This window comes from Loa loa (genome assembly GCF_000183805.2).
Source record: "Loa loa unplaced genomic scaffold supercont3.235, whole genome shotgun sequence".
In the NCBI taxonomy this organism is placed as follows: Eukaryota; Metazoa; Nematoda; class Chromadorea; order Rhabditida; family Onchocercidae; genus Loa; species Loa loa.
In genome coordinates this window covers 35802-54104 of record NW_018108415.1, presented here as the reverse complement: position 1 = coordinate 54104, position 18303 = coordinate 35802, and the positions used below count along the sequence as shown (strand labels likewise).

General features: G+C 26.6%; 1 protein-coding gene across 1 annotated transcript in view; it reads right to left on the bottom strand.

Annotated features, from left to right (window-relative positions):
- Positions 1–18303, bottom strand: part of LOAG_18241 (ecotropic viral integration site) — a gene marked incomplete at both ends in the record, with an annotated part of 23745 nt that overhangs the window by 2868 nt on the left and 2574 nt on the right. The window contains 12 exons of the mRNA XM_020450905.1: positions 229–344; positions 478–729; positions 1033–1150; positions 1326–1487; positions 1609–1758; positions 2960–3184; positions 13236–13296; positions 14641–14738; positions 15062–15151; positions 17013–17156; positions 17449–17574; positions 17988–18155. Of these exons, the coding sequence (XP_020305366.1) occupies positions 229–344; positions 478–729; positions 1033–1150; positions 1326–1487; positions 1609–1758; positions 2960–3184; positions 13236–13296; positions 14641–14738; positions 15062–15151; positions 17013–17156; positions 17449–17574; positions 17988–18155 (1710 nt within the window). The remainder of the gene's footprint in view (positions 1–228; positions 345–477; positions 730–1032; positions 1151–1325; positions 1488–1608; positions 1759–2959; positions 3185–13235; positions 13297–14640; positions 14739–15061; positions 15152–17012; positions 17157–17448; positions 17575–17987; positions 18156–18303) is intronic.

The following is an 18303-nucleotide window of genomic DNA, read 5'->3' as shown; positions in this document are numbered from 1 at the left end:
GAATGAATGATTAATGAATAGAGAAGTAAAGATCAGTTAATTACTAACAGTTTAACCAAAGTAGTTGGATGCAAGTTTATATGAGGCATAGTAATTAATGAATATGTCTAATTCTCATAGCTATTAACAAACAAAACTGATTAATTGATGTTGGTTTAATTTCATTTAATTTCTGTATTCAATGTTGAAAAATTCACAACAAATTATAAGTGTAATCAAGATACTAACTTGTGTCTCTAACTCCATCACTTTTTGGCGCATTTCTTTTAATTCAGCAACAGTATCCGCCTCTCGAATTCTTACACCCATTAATTGATCTTCAAGTTCTTTTATCGTCACATAGCCTGCAAGGAATTTGTGGCAATAAATTCATCAATATCATATCATATCAATGATACAGAGAATAGTGCATAAATGAAATTAATGCATTAATATGACAATATTGATTAGTTCTTTTTTTTATTAAATATATCTTACCGTAAGAATCTGAAGCACTAGCAGGATCTGATGATTCTGCGTTGATTGTACCAATTAAAGTTGCTGTTAACTTGGCTAAACGTTGTCGAGCACTTTGTGGTACTATCGTTGAAAGTTGTTGTTGTTGTTGTTGTTGTTGTTGTTGCTGCTGCTGTTGTTGTTGTTGTTGTTGTTGATGTTGTTGTTGTTGTTGATGTTGTTGTTGTTGTTGTTGTTGTTGTGACACTTTGTCATTTGATGTGACACCTAAATCTAAAGCTATTATTTTTAAAGTCAATTTAATGGTATTCATTTAATACCTTTAAATATAAAGCTTAAAGCTATTAAATTAACTTTAACAATAATACATTATTTCATTTTTCTTTCATATTTATTAAATAGATTTTTTTGAAAAAGAAAAGAAACTGCAATAAGATAGAAAAATTTGCATTAATACTTCATTAAAATATATTATATTAGTAAACACCTTTGCATCAAACGTAATTTTTTTATGTGAAGGCGTATTATTCGATAGCGTAAAACATAACATGTAAAATTATTGGTAAAAAGGTATACCTTGCGAATCGCCAGCTGCAGTATTATGTAGCTGTAAGTTAAAATTCGAAAGTGTTGCACCTCGTTCCAAACACGTTTTTGACGTATTACTTTCTAATACACGATTACTGACATATTTCTAAAAATCATTTCTGCAAGTTAACTTATCCAGATTAGTTAATATTTCTTACAAAACACGCACGTGAGTATTCTACAAAAAAATTATACAACGCTCACAAATTAATAGTCTATCCTTAAATATTTCACATGTATAATAACGTATAATAATTATTGTTGAAAGAAAAAAAATCTACCGTCCAATGTTGTTCTAATTCGACAAGTCGTTGTCTCATTTCTTTAAGAGATAAAGAAGCTTCAGCTTCACGCATTTTTACCGAGATTAATTCTTCCTGTAAACCGGCGACGCCATCATCCGGTGGACGTTCACGTAACCTTTTATTTGCTAACTCTAGCTCCTAAAGAAAACATTACATAATTGTTGTAGATATGATATAAATAATAATTAATGAGAATAAAATTATTTTCGAACTGATCATTTCCGTTCTATGTTTTCATGACGCTATGAAATTTCATCACCTGAATTCGAAGTTTCAAATCTTTGATAATAATCTCATTATCTGCTTCACGTGCGCGCGTGTCAATGATCTCTTGTTGTAATGCATGAATATGCTCAATCATTGATGTATCATCCACTTGCGTAGCACACTCTGTTAATTCTTCATTCTTCTAAAAAATCCAACATTAATTGAATAACTTTGTGCCCATTTAAAAGAAAATTTTTAAATTTAACAAATTCAACATTTTTCAAATCATTTGGTAATAAATTTCCGGCAATCAGATTGAAATGTTTCTAAAAAGAAAAGAAACAAAAAAGAAGAAAAGAAATAACATATGAATAATTGTTTACTGATGCTAAATAAGCTTTTTAAATGAGCCTTTAAATTTAAATTTTTAAAATTGTCCTTTATCATCCATTTGATCTTTCATCCAAAATATAAGCTAACACTTCCAATGACAATGACCATCATTTAATGCATGTCCATTCTTCGCATTTGTCACAACTGCTATTACTACTACTACTGCATAATTATCATCATTATCTACTTACATCGTCATTGTAATACAACGAATATACCGCATAGGGTTCTTGCAATTTTATATAACCAAACATTTGAAAAACCATTGCAGTTATGGTCACAATAATAATTATTTTTACTGATTGTTATTATTATCATTATTATTATTATTCATTATCGCTATTAACACTATCTTGTTATGATTGGTATTCTTGTGAAATATTTCTAAGGAAAATTCAAAAATAATATCATTAAAAATAAGCCGGCATATAATTTGATTAATTAACTACTTCATGTATGTATTTATACATATATAATGTAATCCATTGTAATATCTGTCCTAATATTGCTATGACAGCTGAATCATTTCTGGTAAAGAACGATAAATGATACAAGAAAAATGATAAATCATATATGTCAGAAAGGAAATAAAAAAGAAGGAAAGACTGTTCTAAGCCCTCAAATAATCTATTTCCCCGGTCATTTATATTTTTGGGAATTTGACGACTTTGTCTTTGTTTCATTTATCTCGTCATCAAAAAAAGGAAAAAAGAGAGAGAAATCAATAGTTTTATTTTTATAAAAGGAACAAACCATTTTATAACAACTAAAAAAAGTTCAGGTTGAAATCTCATAAAATAAATATAGAGCACTGACTGGAAAAAAAGACTTTCATTATCTTTGTCGTTTTCAAATTTTAAAATTGTAAGAATTTCTTAGTCTTAATTTTTAGACATAATTTAAAATGTTCATTTGATTGCATTTATACCATTTCTTAAATAATAAATTTATAAATTTTGCATAATTTTCCTCTGAAATGAATAAAAATAGGAAAGAATGACGAAACAAACTTTGCAACTTAAATCACGAATAGTATCGTATGCTTCTTCCAATCGCCGATGAGCGTCTGAATTAATATCGCGAAGTTTCAGCAGTTCATGTGAAATGCTCATGCAATTTTCCGCTTCTTGCGCTAAATTTACCTGACCTTTTATTAAACGGTCAGCTAATGCTGCACTTTCTTGTTCCAAATAATCAATTCGTTGTCTTAGCAAGCGATTTTCGGTTCGTAATCTCTGAAAAAGCAAAAAAAAAAATTTATTTGAAAAATAAAAAATGTAAAATTGTTAAATGTATCTTTCACTCTTTTATTTGTTACTTTTTAAAATTTCTACATTTTATTTTATCCATTTCTTTGTATTTTTTCTCCCGTTTCGCTTTCCTTTTGGGACAATTTCTCTCCCACTCATTTATTTAAAAATGAAAGAAGACAGACTATTTCATGACACATTTGGGAGTTATTTTAAAAATTAATATTTTAGGCGAATGAATCGTTTGGGGAGAAAAAAAAAGATGTTGCGACAACTTTATATCTTTTCCATATTTATTTTTGTTCACATTAAAATGCAATTGCTTTGAATTGATTTGTTTACCAGTAATTTCAATGAATGAAAAAATGAATAAATAAGCGGAAAAAAAGAACAAAGAATATGTCAAATTATTTCATTTGAAATGGGTATTTTCAATGTATTAAAAAGAAAAATGTTAGTAAACAAGTGAATTAAACAAACAAAAACAAAACATTTTAAAAGAGATTAGAGAAATCCTTTTCTGTTAGATAAATTTAAAGAGAAACATTTTAAGGAAAGCTAAAATTTTCCATGTTAGACGAATTTAATTCACAAAAAGAAAGTATTTAAAGGAAGGTTTGATACAAATTTTTGTATTGTCATTTGATAAAGAATATTCAGCAAATTATTGTCAATGGGATATAAGATGGAAAAAAACTTTTGCATTATCATTTGATAAGCAGTGTTTAAGAAATAATAATCAATAGAATATAAGTATTATCATTTGATAAATAGCAACAGATAATTATCAATAAATTTAAAGTTATTTACAATGTTTGCGTTTGTCATCCTTTCCATATTGTATGCTTTAATAATGAAAATGTAGGGCCACTTTTTATTAAATGGATTAGTAAGAAAAGAAAATGTAAGCGATGAATTATAAGTGATTAAGTAATCAAGTAAATAAGTAAATAAAGAAACTTTCAGCACTTAGTGATACACCAAGGAAAAAAGAACAGGCAAATAAAAAAACCATTAGTGATCTGCCGATAAGAAGTCACATTTGGGTAAACAAAAAAAAACTTTTAATATTACAGAGGAAAACTTACTATTAACTAAAATAACTTTGCAAATGGATTGACTAACACCCTGGTAGAACTTCATCGCCGCTTAATTTGATCAATTATTCATTTTCATGGTGCAAATGTTGAAAAGTGTCAAATGTCAACAAATTACAAGATATTTTCAAAAATTTCAAATAAATTAGGAAAATATAGCTTCAGCTCATTACAATATGCTATCAATCTTTTCACTGTATTCGATCCAAATCGAGCCTTATCCGAAATCGGAATGGAGCATTGGGGTTTAAATTTTCAAATAATGTCATTTGTATTACTATTCTATTCTTGTCAACATGAGCGACTGATCTATAACATTAGCAAACAAATCGCCTGAATTTCGTCGCCACAAAAATGACAAACACTTTACAGAAATCTTTGTCTTTTTCTTTTTTTTTAAATTCGCTATGGGTGAATAATTGCAGCATGAAAAAGGACAAATTTACTTATAGATAAATTAGCTATTTATGCACTGGCAAATTAATTTGTCTGGAAATGTCAAAAGAAAAATGAAGAAAAAGGAAAGTAGAAAAATTTTTCATTCGTAATTTAAGAATTAAAAGGGATTTTAATTGCAATTTTGCAATTAAAGTAAGTGTTGCAACTTTCGAATAAAAATATATAAATAAATGAATGGCAAATTGTTTTACGAAAAATTAAATTTTCAAATGGAATACAACAATTTTGGCAGTCTAAAACGAAATACTTCCAAAAAAAGAAAAACAAACTTAAACTCATAAATCTGTGGATGGAAAATGTAAGCTCATAAATTAAGTTGCCAATCTGGTAATTTAAAACTAATTATTTACATATGCAATTCAATTATTCCTTTTTCAATGCTTTTCATGTATTTTTTTTTAAACCAATAAAAAAATTCGCCAATTTTTTTTTTTTGTTTTCACAAAATTTTATCCAACAATATTTCCCGTAAACGAATATAATGTTTCTAGCAATTTTATATGCAAATACATTTGGTGTATGTTGAAATCAGAAAAAGACTAATGCATCCGGTATTAATGGAATAGAGCGGGAAACGGGATGGAGAAAGAGGACAATGTAAGATTAATTGTTAAATTTCGTTAATCTAAAAGTAGTGTCGTTATCTCTTGATTATTTCTTTTTTGTGTGATTTTTTTTTTTTAATTGCAACAATTTCTACATCGGTTATGGTATTTCGCTGATTGAAAATGAAATGTTAGATTTTGATATCATAAAAAATATCTATTTCAAATATATTTTATTGCTATGTTTAAGAATATTCGGATAATTAAATGGAAAGATAGAACAATACATTAACATATCCCTAATAAATTTTGGCAAAAAAACGTATACTGTAATAAAATCGTAGCAAAAAGTATGTGCTTTGATAAAACCCTAGCAAAAAAATGTATCGTAATAAAGTTCTAGAAAAAGCATATGCCGTAACAATGCTGTATCAAAAAATATACCATAGTAAAACATACTGTATTAGGAATATACTGTACTATATGTAATGAAGTTCTGGAAAGAAAATACATACTGTAGTGAAGTTCTGGTAAACAACGAGGAAAAGTAAGAAGAGAATAAAACGAAATTATAATGAAATTTCTTGCCAAATTTTATGGAAATTTCATTTAAAAAAAACAAACCTTTTTCGTCCATTGAAATTTTTGCCATATTTTACGTTGTCGATAAACCATTTTTCTGATAAGTTACTTTTCTGACTGATAACTAATAAGTGAAAGAGTACAATAATTGATGTAAATTTGATTCGATGACTGAATTGTTAAAAATAATTGGCATATATTGAGAGATGTAAAAAAATTTTCAGAACAAAAGGAAGCGGAAATCAATTAATTCGCATATTTAATTATGAAGCGGAACTTTCGCACGCAATATTTTCAGAAAAAATATAAAATTCTACTTGAGGAATAATGGATGGTGTAATAAAAAAACAACAAGAATGGTACAAAGAAGATTTCAATTTGAAAAGTTTTAGATGTGAGATTTAATGAATTAAACAAATGAAGTAACGAAATATAAAGTAACGGAACAGAAATAATGTTTCAAAAATTATCGTAAATGATCTGCTTACTTTTTTTTCAACAGCTGAATACTTGGTGCATTTTTAAATTTCAAAGAATTGAATTTTTTAAAAACGAAGAGATATTCTAAAATTATGATTTTTAATGTGAATTCTTCCAATAATTATTTCAAAATTTACCATTTTTTATCCAATCATATTTGCTTCAAAAAAAAAAATCTTTTTTAAATTCACGAATGGCTTTTTTTTCTTATAAGGAATTTTCAAGGTGAAGTTTTAACCTTAAATGGAATTTTAAAAATCGAATAAATTGAGTAAAATGCAATGGCGTTGAAAATGTACAATCATTCTAGATTTGAAAGAAATTTCAATGCTTCAAATGTATTCAAATGTCACTGTATTTGATTTTAAAAAAAAAGAACATGTAGAGCAAAAAAAAAAAAAATAGCTATTATTGGTCACCGATGTTACCTGTCAATACAACAAAGTTCTGTTTAAAAAATTTTTTAACTTTTTTTTTGGATAAATAAATAGCCGCATGTTAGAGGTATATAATGAGTTCCGAATGCAGAAAATAGCATATGATGAAGGAGGAACAGATTGTTTCCTGCTTTAACATAAGTTTATGAATCATTTGAAGTGATGATTTCATCGTTTTTTTTTTTTTTGCTTTTCTTCACTTGAAAAACTAGGAAGTGAATCGGATTGAACTGAAAATATCGTGAGGTAATACTCGTGACGAATTGAAATGGCTAGAAAACACAAATGATGTTTACAATTAATGATGATAATGATAATGATGAATAAATGATAATGACGATAATGATAAATGATAATGATAGTGATGATGATGATGATGATGGCGATGATGATAATAATGATAATGCTAGTGTTGAGGGAAGAGAAATACCATAGAGAATTTACTGATAATTTACTGATGATGGAATAAATAAATGGAAACAGGTAAAACCAGCTCGACTCCAATTATAGCTACCGGTAAAGTACATTATTTCAAGTGACATTTCTAAGTGGACATACATACACATACATCACATACATTAATATAAACATGTATGTATGTATGTATGTATGCCATTCACGCATACCTTGACATACAAGGTAATAATAGTAAAGGTTTTCAAAAGTGCTTCATTTCACAGGACATATTTCTTAACTTGTCCAAATTAATCTGTCACCATTCTTCTTTCAACGAATTTCTCATGCTGGCAGATAACAAAAATTTCTGCTATTACATACTTTTTGGTCTTTCTGCAAAAAAACAAAATAAAATGAAAAATTCAAGTAATAAGGAGGAAAACGGAAATGAAATGGAAAAGTTTTAAAAAAAAGTTTGATTAAAGCTCTTGATTAAGAAATAAAAGTCAGAAAAAAGTTTGGAATCAATGAAGCGAATAGTAATAGAAATATGGATGGGAAGGATAGGATGTAGTTGAGAGTTAGCTTAGTATGATTCAAATGAAATTAGACAAAAGGATTGAAATTTTTTAGGCCGAAAAAGACGAATACAAAAAAAGAGCCTGCGATAGAAGAAATATTGGTAATTTCTCATTTTTGAAATGAAGAAAAAAATATGGATAATTAGCTAAAACTAACAAATGACAAGTATATATTATCAATTGTGAACATTAATAGGAATTTATTGTGTAAAATGTATTTAAAAGGTAAGCGTTTCAAATGTTACTGATATTGGCTAATTTCAATGCTATTCAATACAAAAGAGGAAAAAATTCGATTTTAACATCATCCAATTTTTAATTCTAAGTGAAACAATTTGAAAGATAAAAAGATATAATTAAGACAGGTTAATGAGTTAAATGAGTAAAAAAAGAAATACAAATTTGTCCAAAGAAGAATAATGAATGAAAAGATGAAGAAAAGAAAGAGAAGGAATGAAATGAATGATTGTTAAATGAAATGAGTGGAACCTTCTCAATGTCTTCTTTAAATGGAAAATGGAAATTGACAGAGCGAAAATAAGACCAAAAATATGAATATGTCAGGACCAACTAAAATCAAACAAGCAACAAAATACCATGAAAAAATATGCAATGCATTTGAAGTACTTTTTTTCCAAAAAAATAAAGTTTTTTTTCTTTTAGAAAAAAAACTATTCCTTATAGGATTTTCAAATCCGAAACTTTCAATTTTAATTTTTAAGCAAAAAAAAATAGTTAAAAAGTTTTTGTTACTGTTGCTGTATGATTATATTAGCACCCTTAGATTATCACATCACAACAAAATGAATAGATAGATTATCACATCACTTTGATGTGATATGATAATCTATCTAACTTTTCGATCTAATTATCTCTAACTATTCGCTAGGCTATTTTTCAAGGATAGAAAATTATTTGTCATTGGCCTTTTTTACCAAAATTATTTGCCAGGTTTTTTTTGAGAAATAAAGTATCACTTCTTATTGGCTAGATCCTATTATAATAATGAAACATATCTGTTACTTATTTTGATGGGATAAGGCTTTTTTCTTTTCCTTGGTATAAAATAGTTCTAAATTTCTATTCAACCTGTACAATTACTCTTTGACTGTTAGAATTCTGGATGAATAATTTTACAAAACCAAATTGAAATTCACTTATTTAATTTACAATGATTTAAAATTAAAGCAAATTTTTTCGGATAATTGAAAGTTGTAATTTTTTCGAATTTGTATTGAATATCTTTAGTAACAAGAATATTAGCAAAAAAGCTTTGACATTATTAGTGGGAAATGCCGCAAGTGACAGTGAAGAGAAATGAAGTTGTAATAGTAATTAGCGAAACGTTCGATAATGTACTAATAATGGACGATGCGTACTGTCAAGGACATCATTTCATGGATTCATGTGGATATTAAAATATTTACAAAATGATTGGTGTAACTTTTAAATATAACATATATTTCTAAACAATTCAATCAATAAAGCAATCGATAATGCAATCAATATTCTCTATGCTTCATTTACAGGGTTATATTAAATATCACTTAATGCACAAACGTAATCAATAATGATTATCTTTTATCATCATGCCCCATTAAAGGGCCACATCAAATGACATACATTCTTGCATAAACTTCAAAATATTCCATTACGTTTCGATCATATTGTAATTATAACAAATAGCATTTAAATGTGACCTTTTGATTGATTGTTCAAGGCTATTTAACACTAAATACTTTGCGAAAGCTCTGAATAATAGCCACAAAAAAAAATGATCAATGACCCTATTTTATAATGTAACATATAATCGCACATAAATCATACACATATAGAAGGATGTGAAAGGAAATTTACTTCCTGAAGTTATTTTACTAATCCGGAATTACTCGAAACAATTTTTTCTCGTCTCTTTCCTATTGAATACAAAAACAGAAGGGGACAAAAAAATGCTTCATTAACTATTATTTGACTAAGGGGAATAATCAATTAAAAAATGTATGCCCATTTATAAATTAACAAATTTTAGAAATAAAAGTAAGCAATAGGAAAAGTATAGTGTAAATGGACATATTGTTCATTACTAATTAAAAAAAACCTGATACTAATCAACAATCTCTTTTTTTTCAGAAAAAGACATCATGCATTCATTTGACATATTTCAAGTAACTTCAGTAAAAATTATAAACTTTCAATTACTCGATAGTAATTGAAAATTTTTTTTCGATTCTTTCTTCTTCATTGTATGACAAATGTAACAAAATGAAAAAATTTGAGAATAAATAAGATCATTTTATATATATATATATATAATCAGTTAATACTATGTTTGTGCTATCAGTAAAATGAGATCAACTTCGAACTGACCTACATTGAAGTTCAAATAATTTGTCCAACCAACAACCGATATATCCGATTCAGATGACCTTTTAAATCATTCTCTGAGCATCCTAATTATTTCTAAAATATATATGGAATAAATTATTATAAAGTTATGATTCATTATCACTTTGAAACTGCAAAATGTAATCTAAGTTTGGCTCATCAATTTCGTACATAAAATCATGTAAAATGTAAGCTTATATTTCACGAAAAAAATGAGATAAATGAAGTAAATGTTTGAGCAAAATTTTCGCAGAAAAGTTCTTGGATTGCTAATTTATTTCATCACATATCAAAAATAAGTAAAAAGATTGATAAAGAATAACAATGAATAGAAGTGAGTCATCAAAAGATGTGAAAATTCAAAGATAAATTGACTCTTTTTCCATTTAAAAAAATGAAGCATAAAATAGATTTACAAAATTTAAAGACGAAATTGTTTAAAATGGAACCTAAAAGAACTTCAAGCAGTTCAAAACTTAATAAAAACAATTTAAGAAAAAAAGTTGTTAATGGAAAAGGACGAAAGATTTTTATCGCTGTTCGTTTTTTTTTTTTCAGAAAAAGAAAAATCTTTTTCTCAATGAAGATTTTGCTTTTTATTTTTTCCACATTAATCATATGAGTGATAAATTGGATTCTTTTTTTTTTTGGAATGACTGGCAAGGTAAATTGAATGCTTCGTGACTGATAAATTGAACCCTCTGGTAAGAATTGATAAATTAAATTTTAATCAAAAGAAATTGAATTGAATTCGTCGAGACTAATATAATTATGCAAAAATTTAGCAATTTTTTTTAGAAAAAGCAACTGAGATCCGGAATTATTTAAGTGAAAAAAGTAATCGAAAAAAGAGAAATCTATTAGAAGTAATTTTGGTTATTAGAAAAGAATACAATTACGGTATAAATGGCTTAAAAAGATTTGAGAGAAAAAAGAAATTGGAAATGGAATGATTGTCAAGTAAAGAAAGGTATTCAAACTGGTTGAAAACAATTTTTGAGGAAAAAAAATGAGAAAAAGAAATTTAAACGAATGATTCGTTAATATTCGTTACAACAATCTTTTTCCTGTTCAAAATTAATGATTTTGCTTTCCTTTTCTCCTTTTTTTCCTACCATTTTAAGAAAAATGAATTTTTGAAATAAAATACTGAGAAATAGCTTGTATTGATTGTACTTTATAGCATGAGAAAATGAAAATATTTTGATTTAAAAGTCCTTGTAAAAAAAATTCGAAATAAATCCTGTGAAAAGTCCATAATTTGAATTGAATTTTTTTTCAAAATTTATGCAAACGGATTTTATTCTACTTAGTGCTACTTTTTTTCAGCAAAGTCAGTTAATTTTAATTGTTACAAAAATTCAAAATAAACCTTTTTTTTAACAAATATTTAAAGAATTGGAAAAAATTTTTTTTATGACTTTCTATAATATTTGATAGTAATGAGTCAGTTGAATGCAAAATATTTACTTTCACTAAAAATGATCACAGAGTATCCAATGATAGTGTTTCATTAACATGGCTTACAATATATATCTATTAGTCGAGCATATCTTTTGTGTCGCACGGGCATGTCCTTTGTATCACATGTATATATCGTGTTAAAAAAGTGTTGAAAAAGATTGCAGTATGTAACAGACATATTTGTTGACTAGCATTAAAACTTTGGGAAAGTGATGTTTAAGACTTATATCAAACAATGTTTCCGATGGAATCGTAAGTACAAAAATCAATTAACTTGAATAAACAAAGGTAAAAGAGGTAGATATTAAATTTCTAGATCAGAATTTGAGAAAACTGCAAAAGGAATTGACGGGAAAATGGTAAATTTCAAAATCATATCCGATCAAAAACATCCGAGAAATATCAGTCTCAAATCTCAAACCTCAATCTTAAACATCACTTTTTCAAAGTCTTAATTAACCTAACATTAACTGAATAATTTCTACTCCCAGTGTCAATATGTAAGCATAGCATTTTTATATTCCCAAATATGTCCCAAATACTCCCAACATGCCAAATGCATAGCATTTTTATATTGTTAAAAAGATGCTGAAGCTGAAAAATTAACCAATTTCTTAGAAATTTTAACAATTAAATGACAGGAGGTTTTGAAAGTCCTAACAAAATGTGGTTTGAAAACAAAATAAAACTTAAAATTTCATTAAAATTTTTACGAAATTACAAAATGTTTGGAAACAGTGGTAATAAAATGAGACAAAACGGTTTGGATGAGAGCTGTAAAAGTAATAAATAAAAGGAAGCGTTAAAATTGAAATTAAAATTTATCATTCATCAATGATCATAAGACATTGAACTAATCAAAGTAAAATAGTTGAATTAAGGACATTTTTCTATTACCAATGTATGATCATGTTATGAATAGGTAACCACTGTATCTATCATTAAATATGAAATTCAATCCCAGTAAACAAATATTGAGTTAAAATTTACCGTAACTTATTAATATCATCTCCTGGCAGTTGATACCAATAATTAAAATAAACTCATAATTTATTGAAATTTAATTTGATACACTCATAGATAATTTACCTCCAAAAGTATACTCATATAATATTAAAATATAGTGTTAAAGTGCAAAATAGTACTAAAATAAGTACAAATAGGTACAAATAAGGTGTATTTGATTATAATTAAAAATTTCGGGAATTTCACAAATGCAAAAGTTCGATTTATAAAGTATGATAGCTTGTTACCAATTTCGATTATTTATCAAATTATCAACATATAATGGAAACTATCAAATTATTTCTCTCCTGATAAAGACTTTATTTTAAAATTTAAAGTTTCAAAAAAAAATCAATGGAAACCTCGTTAATTTACCAATATCAAAGAAACAACATGTTTAACAACAGATGGTAAGGGAATTTATTCGGTAATACTAAGATATCGAAACAGATAGATTGATACCAAGCTAAATAATCGACTAGATAGACTGGTACTAAGTTAACTAATCGACGAGACAAATTGGTACTAAGCTGACTAATCCAATCGATATATAAAATGATCGAGTAATTCCTCGAAGCACAAAAAAGATTGAAAAAAAAACTAACTCTTAATTCGATAGCTTCTTCTTGTTCTTTAGTACGTTTTGTCAAATAATCTTTTTCCAACCTAAAATGGTATAAAACCATTTTTGAAAGTTTTAATTGAAATTATTGGACACTCGAAAAAACGAAATGAGTGAAAATTGAACAAATTTTTAAAATATTTTTGTGAAATTGATAATTTATTTTTATCGCTACCTTGCTTGCTTATTATCACATAAAAGTTATCAAGTTACAAAAAAATTAAGCTTAATTGTATATAAGTTCCACGTAATTGTACGTGTATGTCAAACATACTTAATATATATATATATTTTAAAAAATATATGACGCATACATGACGTGTTATTGGCTTACTGTACATTTTCCATTTTCTTTTTATGTCATAACCGATATTTACATAGCTATTTTGGAATAAGTTCTTCAATGAATTCATTCATACTTAGGAGTTGCAAATTTATTACAAAAATTAACCTTTCATAATGTAATTTTCTACTTTTTCTTTTCAGTAAATCAAAATGAATAATTTTGAATCAATAATGAATATTTCTATTTTATTCAAATTTTGTTTTCGGCAATAAATAATATTTTATTGAAATTTATGTTTTTGGAAATAGAATTTTTTCAGTTCCTCCTCAAACTGCTAACAAAAAGATGACAAGAAAGGAACTGATAATGAATTATATTTTATTAAAATATATTTTATTTGAAATAAAACTTCTCCATTTTCTTTCCTCGATTTATTTCAAGAAAGAGAAGAAACAAAAAAAAGAAAAGCAGAAATTGTTTTTATTTTTTTTGTACCAAACGAAAAAGATGAAAGAAGAATTGCGTTCCGAAAAATTATGTCAGAAAAGACGAAATTTATTTTCCACTTTTTTCTAGCAAAAGATTTTCCAAATTTTAGAAAAAGGGAAAAAAATATTGTTGCTTTATTATTTTGTGTAATAAAGGCGTTTTTGTGCATTAATATTATTTCCGGAAAATGATCATTCTTAATTTATCATTTCCACTTTTTTTTTCATTCTCAAACGATTTAAAAATTATAAATGTCCCGAATTGGTGTGGAAAAGAAATGCAAAAGAATTTCCATATTAAATGTTCAATTAACATTTTTTTGATGATTAATATTGCAGAATTAAAATGGCTAGAATTTATAGCACTGCAATTAAAAATGGACAACAGTCAGTTACAATCGATTGATAATTTTTTTACATTTAAAATTAGTGAGTATATAATTTTGAAATTCTAAAAGAAAAAAAATATCAATTTTGAAAGGACAAACGAAAAAGTGTGTTTGAATATTAAAATTTTATAATTTTCTTTTTAATTTTAAGGAATTTAAATTCCAACAAAATCTGCTTTATCATTTATTAAGAAAACGTTAAATACTGCCAGTAATTAAACTAACTTTTTCATTTTTTTAGCATTTAGCGTAACTTTATTAGCAACAACAAACAAAAGCTCATGATCATTCTCGTATCGTTCACGTACCTCACGTTGAAAATACTGCAAAACTAGGTGGTTAGATTTGACAAAAGTTTCAAAAATTAATCTTAAAACAATCAAAAAATTTGAAAATTAGAAAATCATTGAATAAATTTTTTTGTAAATTTGACTAGAAAATATAATTGGATCTTAAATATGTTACAATGATGATGCAACTTTGTATTATACTAAGAATTGTTTCTTCTTGTATAATTAAACTTACTTGAAATGATAATACTTAGTGCTATTAATAATTTAGAATTCAAAAGTTTTCTATATAATAAAAATCATCTTACTCAGACAAAAATTTGTTTTTGAAAAAACAAAAAGGTCCTACAATTAACCTTAAGCATTCCTTCCATATCGAGTTTTAGTAAATCTAGCCGTGCTTGTTGTAAAATTGCCAATGCTACACGAAATATAAATTCCATTCCCTGAAATAAGCTAATCAAATTGAATAAAGAAAAATCCATACGTATATGATAATTTTGAGAGATAAATAAAAATAATTAAAAAGGACACCTTATTGAACATTATGTGAAAAAATTCCTGAAATATCTGCTATGAAAAATCTCAGAAAATATTTACTATGAGAAATTCCAAAAATTATTTACTATGAAAAATTCCAGAAAACATCTACTATGAAATAACGACTATGGAAAATTCCAGAGAGCATTTATTATGGAAAATTCCAGGAAACATCCATTACAGAAAATTCCAAAAATTATCTTCCATGGAAAATTCCGGAAAATATCATCTGTGAAAAATTCCGACAAGTATCTGTGAAAAATTCCAAAAAATCCCATCCATCATAGAAAATTCCAGGAAATATCTTCCATGGAAAATTCCGGGAAATATCTGCCATAGAAAAATCAGAGAAAACATCTATTATGGAAAATTAGAAAAACACCACCATGGTAAGTTCCAGAAAACACCCTAAAAAAATTCTAGAGGATATCCATGGAAAATTCTAGAAAATATCTATCAAAAAATCCAAAAAATACCGTATGTGAAAAAATCTAGAAAATTTCTATGGAAAACTCCAGAAAATATCAATGGAAAATTAAAGAAAATGTCGATGGAAAATTCCAGGAAATATCGCCTTTAGAAAAATCCAGAAAATATCTATCGAGAATTTCAAAAAATAGTTTCTAGAATATTAAAATATCTATCTGTAGAAAATTCCGTAAAACGTCTATGGAAAATTCTAAAAAGTACCCACAGAAAACTCCGGAAAATATTCACCGAGAATTCCAGGAAATATGTGCAGAAATCCAGTAAATATCTAGTGGAAAATTCCAGAAAATATCTGAAGAAAATTTGGAAATATCTACCGAGAATTCCAGAAAATTTCTAAAGAGGATTCGGAAATATCTGCCAGGAATTCCAAAAAATATCGTCTGTGGAAAAGTCTAGAAAATATCTACCGAGAATTCCAAAAAATATCTGTCAAAAATTCCAGAAAACATCCATGGAAAGTTCCAGAAAATCTCGATTATAAAATACAGATCTACGATTAGATATACAATGTTTTTTGCTAGCAAATTTCCATTCATTCAATTTTTTGTATTTTAGCATTTCGAAATAAAAATTATTAAGCAAACAAAGAATGAAAAATAAATAATAACTGGAATTTGTAATCGAATAAATGAATGAATGCATTTTGAATGTAGTAATGTTCCCACATTTTATAATACAGAAATATTATTACATTATTTTGATACTGCTCGTGCATGCAATAAAATGCGTGCATTTCTTGCAAGGTCAACATTACAATGCAGTAAGCAAATTTAATAATTATAAATATTTAATTTGAATTGGAATCCATTAAAGAACCGTTTTATATACAAACAAAATGCTAGAAGAAAAAGACTTCCATTCAATTTATTTCCTTACAAAACGTTCTTTCCACCAATTTAACCGTAAAATTTAATTAAAAATTTGGGAATGCTTAATAGGAAATAAATAATTAGTAATCAAAGTGTGAATAATCCATTTTTAATGCAAAAAAGTGATAAATTTGAATAAGATAATCGGTAAAATGATAACATCCATGTCATGTGGAATAAAAATTGGCTAGCTTTTCTCAGAGCATGCTAGGCTCAATTTTATTCTTAATGTGCATATTAGGCTCAATTTCATTCTTAGCGCATGCTAGGCTCAATTATAAATTGGACTTTCAGGAATGTATGACACTTAATGTTCCTTCAAACTTACCTTTTAGTTTATTTAAATAAGAATAGAAATTATATAGAATTATTATCCAGGATTATATGTTTTAAAGTTAATGATTACTTCAGCAAGGAATATATCCATAATCCTATTAGCCAATTCCAATGGTAATGTTGTGGTGAAAAGAGCCAAGAACCAGCTGCTTGCATACATACTCGTATCAAAACCCATATTATTGAAATGCGTACATAAATCTGGCATTTGTTCCTAAATTTAACCATAATTAATTAAACATAAAATCAATAAGCTTCATGATAGGCTTAATTATCGGGCAAATATAATTTGCGAGTTTTAGGCTCTTTTTTTTTTTAGAAAAGCCAATTAATAGGTATGTTTAATTAAACACTACTGTTTATTAACTGTTGAACTTGAAAAACATGAAATATTTGATATTGAAAATTTGAATTCAATCAGCAATTATTTTAAAATTTTGCCTTTTATTTCAATTCGAAATTACTTTTAAATTATTGATGGAAAGTAACAAAAAAAGTAAACTAACTTGAACAAGGCACTCAAGTTGAAACATACATAGACCTAATTCAGTCATTGCAGGCTTAAATAGTTCTCTTAAACGATACGCTTCCATCAAACGTACAAATACAGCAAATGCTTCTTCTTCAGGCATCTAAATTAAATTAATAATAATAATAGGTAATAAATAAACTGAAAAACGAGATGAAAAAATAGAGAAGACTTTGAACTTTGGGGACAATATAATCTTGTCAATTTTAACCTCTCGAATGTCATTTGAAGTTTAACATTGAAAAGATCCAACTTTTATCTCTTTTTACTTAATTTTTAATTTCTTATGTGACACAAAATATTTCTCACTGTGCAACAGTCATGAAAATTTCAATATTTGATAACATGATAACTTGCGATTCTCGATATGTGTGACAAAAATCGGATACCTGTGATTCATAGAGTGCAAATGAGGTAAGGATGATGACGGAAAAGTACAAGTGGTTTTATAATTTATTAAAAATATTTTAATCTCATTCTTTTTCCTTTCCTCAATTAATTAACCTTAAATTATACCTGTAATAATAATTGTCCTACAATAAAGGCACTTCCTTGACAATATCCTACTTCATTGTCATGTATACTATATGCTTTAATAACATTAAAAAGAGCTTGTTGTCCACGTCCATTATCCTTGAAAAATTCCAATTCGGGATATGTTCGTGGAATATCACGTAATATAACCTGTAACAGCAACAGTAATAATAATAATAATACTTGTGCAATTTTGTCTATATAACAATAATAATAATAATAGCAATAATAATAATAATAATAGTAATAATAATAATAATAATAATAATAATAATAATAATAATAATAATAATAATAA